At 41.7% G+C, this 1601-nt stretch overlaps 1 protein-coding gene across 1 annotated transcript in view; it reads left to right on the forward strand.

The window, feature by feature from the left end:
* LOC101864256 overlaps positions 1-1341 on the forward strand; it is a gene marked incomplete in the record, with an annotated part of 11205 nt that extends 9864 nt beyond the window's left edge. Inside the window, 1 exon segment of the mRNA XM_013087512.2 lies at positions 349-1341. Within this exon segment, the coding sequence (XP_012942966.1) occupies positions 349-747 (399 nt within the window).
* Positions 1342-1601: the final 260 nt, after the last annotated feature.

A 1601-nucleotide genomic window follows, 5' to 3' on the forward strand; every position in this document is an offset into this window, starting at 1 on the left:
GGGGGGTGTGGGTACGTGTCTTGGGGATCGATTTTGACACAGAGTCCTTCCAGTATCCTGGTTACGTGAAGACAATTAGCACCTACACCGAGGAAGTGACCTGCTCTGCTTTATCATTAACGACAAATAGCCTTCTGCTGAGAAGTCATTATATCTAGCCACATAGCCACAACTCTGTGTGGGGCCTACATTGTACAAATTCATCATATTTTCGCATATATATATATATATATATATATATATTATTATTATTCTCATTATTATATATGTTCCCCCTTCCGGTTTATCCCTGCCTCTTTCCCTGTTTACTCTAACCATACTATCATTGTTTTATTCATTCCCTCCCAGGTAAAAGTTGTGCTGTACAAGGACGGAGTGCAGCAGCACTACATCATATTCAACGGCTCCTCCACCAACATGACCGGCTGGTTTTCTCCACACGGGATCCTCAGCACTACCTGGAATAACCCCCAGGATGCGGATTTCTTCTCTCTGGAAGGCACTGAGATCTATCTAGGCTACATACGTCGGTTCCAGATGTACGGTCCTCACGACGGCTGTCCCACTGACTATGGCTGGATGGTGGTGGTGGACGCTCCAATGGATGATTGTTCCCAATATCTTTCCGTGACCCCGACCTGGCCACGGTTTATGTATTCTGTAGATGCAGGCCCTGTCACGTGGTCGGTGGCGGGCAGTGCAGTGGGCTACGCAGACATTCTTGCTGTGTTTGTGAAATTTTCGTGAACTCATCATCAAAGAGTGCCAGGTCTAAAACAGACATTGGAGGTCCATTTATTCTCCTTACACTTATTTGTTCGGATGTTTAAAAAAAACAACAACTATATTTGAATTTCTCTTCAACTAGCAGAACTCTAAAATGCTGCCAACTGCTCACATCAATGCAGACATTTTAGCGGTAGGCAGAATAGACGAAAATATTATCATTATAATCTTGTCTTCACTGCTTCCACCCTAGCCCTGAAATTCAAGTGAATCAAACATACTGGAAAATGAAAAACTGAGTAAGTTAATATTCTATTGAGAGGAAAATAATGTGAGAAAATAACAGTTTACGAATTAATACATTAGGAGGTATTCTCAAAAGACTATTGCCAAAGCCGTGTTAAATATCGCAACAGAATACTTTTTACCTCAGGAAATGGACAATAATAGGTATTGGCCAAATGTCACAAATTACTTAAGAAACGCCAGTCGCGTAGAAAAAGGCAGATACTACGGTCTCAATGTCCCATGGAGCTTTATCTTTCATAGAAGATGTTCTGCGTCAGTTTTGTGTCATATGCACGTTGTCATTAAATTGAGTGGTCACAAAGGTGAGTTTAATCGTTCATATTATTTTTGAACGGCTATTTTGGAGTTCTTCGTGCTGGCCAGACGTCTGAAAATCCCACTGTTTAAAAAAAACAGCTTATGCTTTTCACCACTCACTGCATTCACTAGTTCTGCAATTTTTGTGGGAAAACTAGCAGAGCAAGCCAATGCAGACGTGTCAACTGTGTTCCATAGCGTTACGAAAGAGACCCGCTTTTAATGGTAGAGTTTAAGAGGATCCACGTTACCGTATTCGCAGGACATGA

The sequence above is a fragment of the Aplysia californica genome, unplaced genomic scaffold (assembly GCF_000002075.1).
Source record: "Aplysia californica isolate F4 #8 unplaced genomic scaffold, AplCal3.0 scaffold00597, whole genome shotgun sequence".
Classification (NCBI taxonomy): domain Eukaryota; kingdom Metazoa; phylum Mollusca; class Gastropoda; order Aplysiida; family Aplysiidae; genus Aplysia; species Aplysia californica.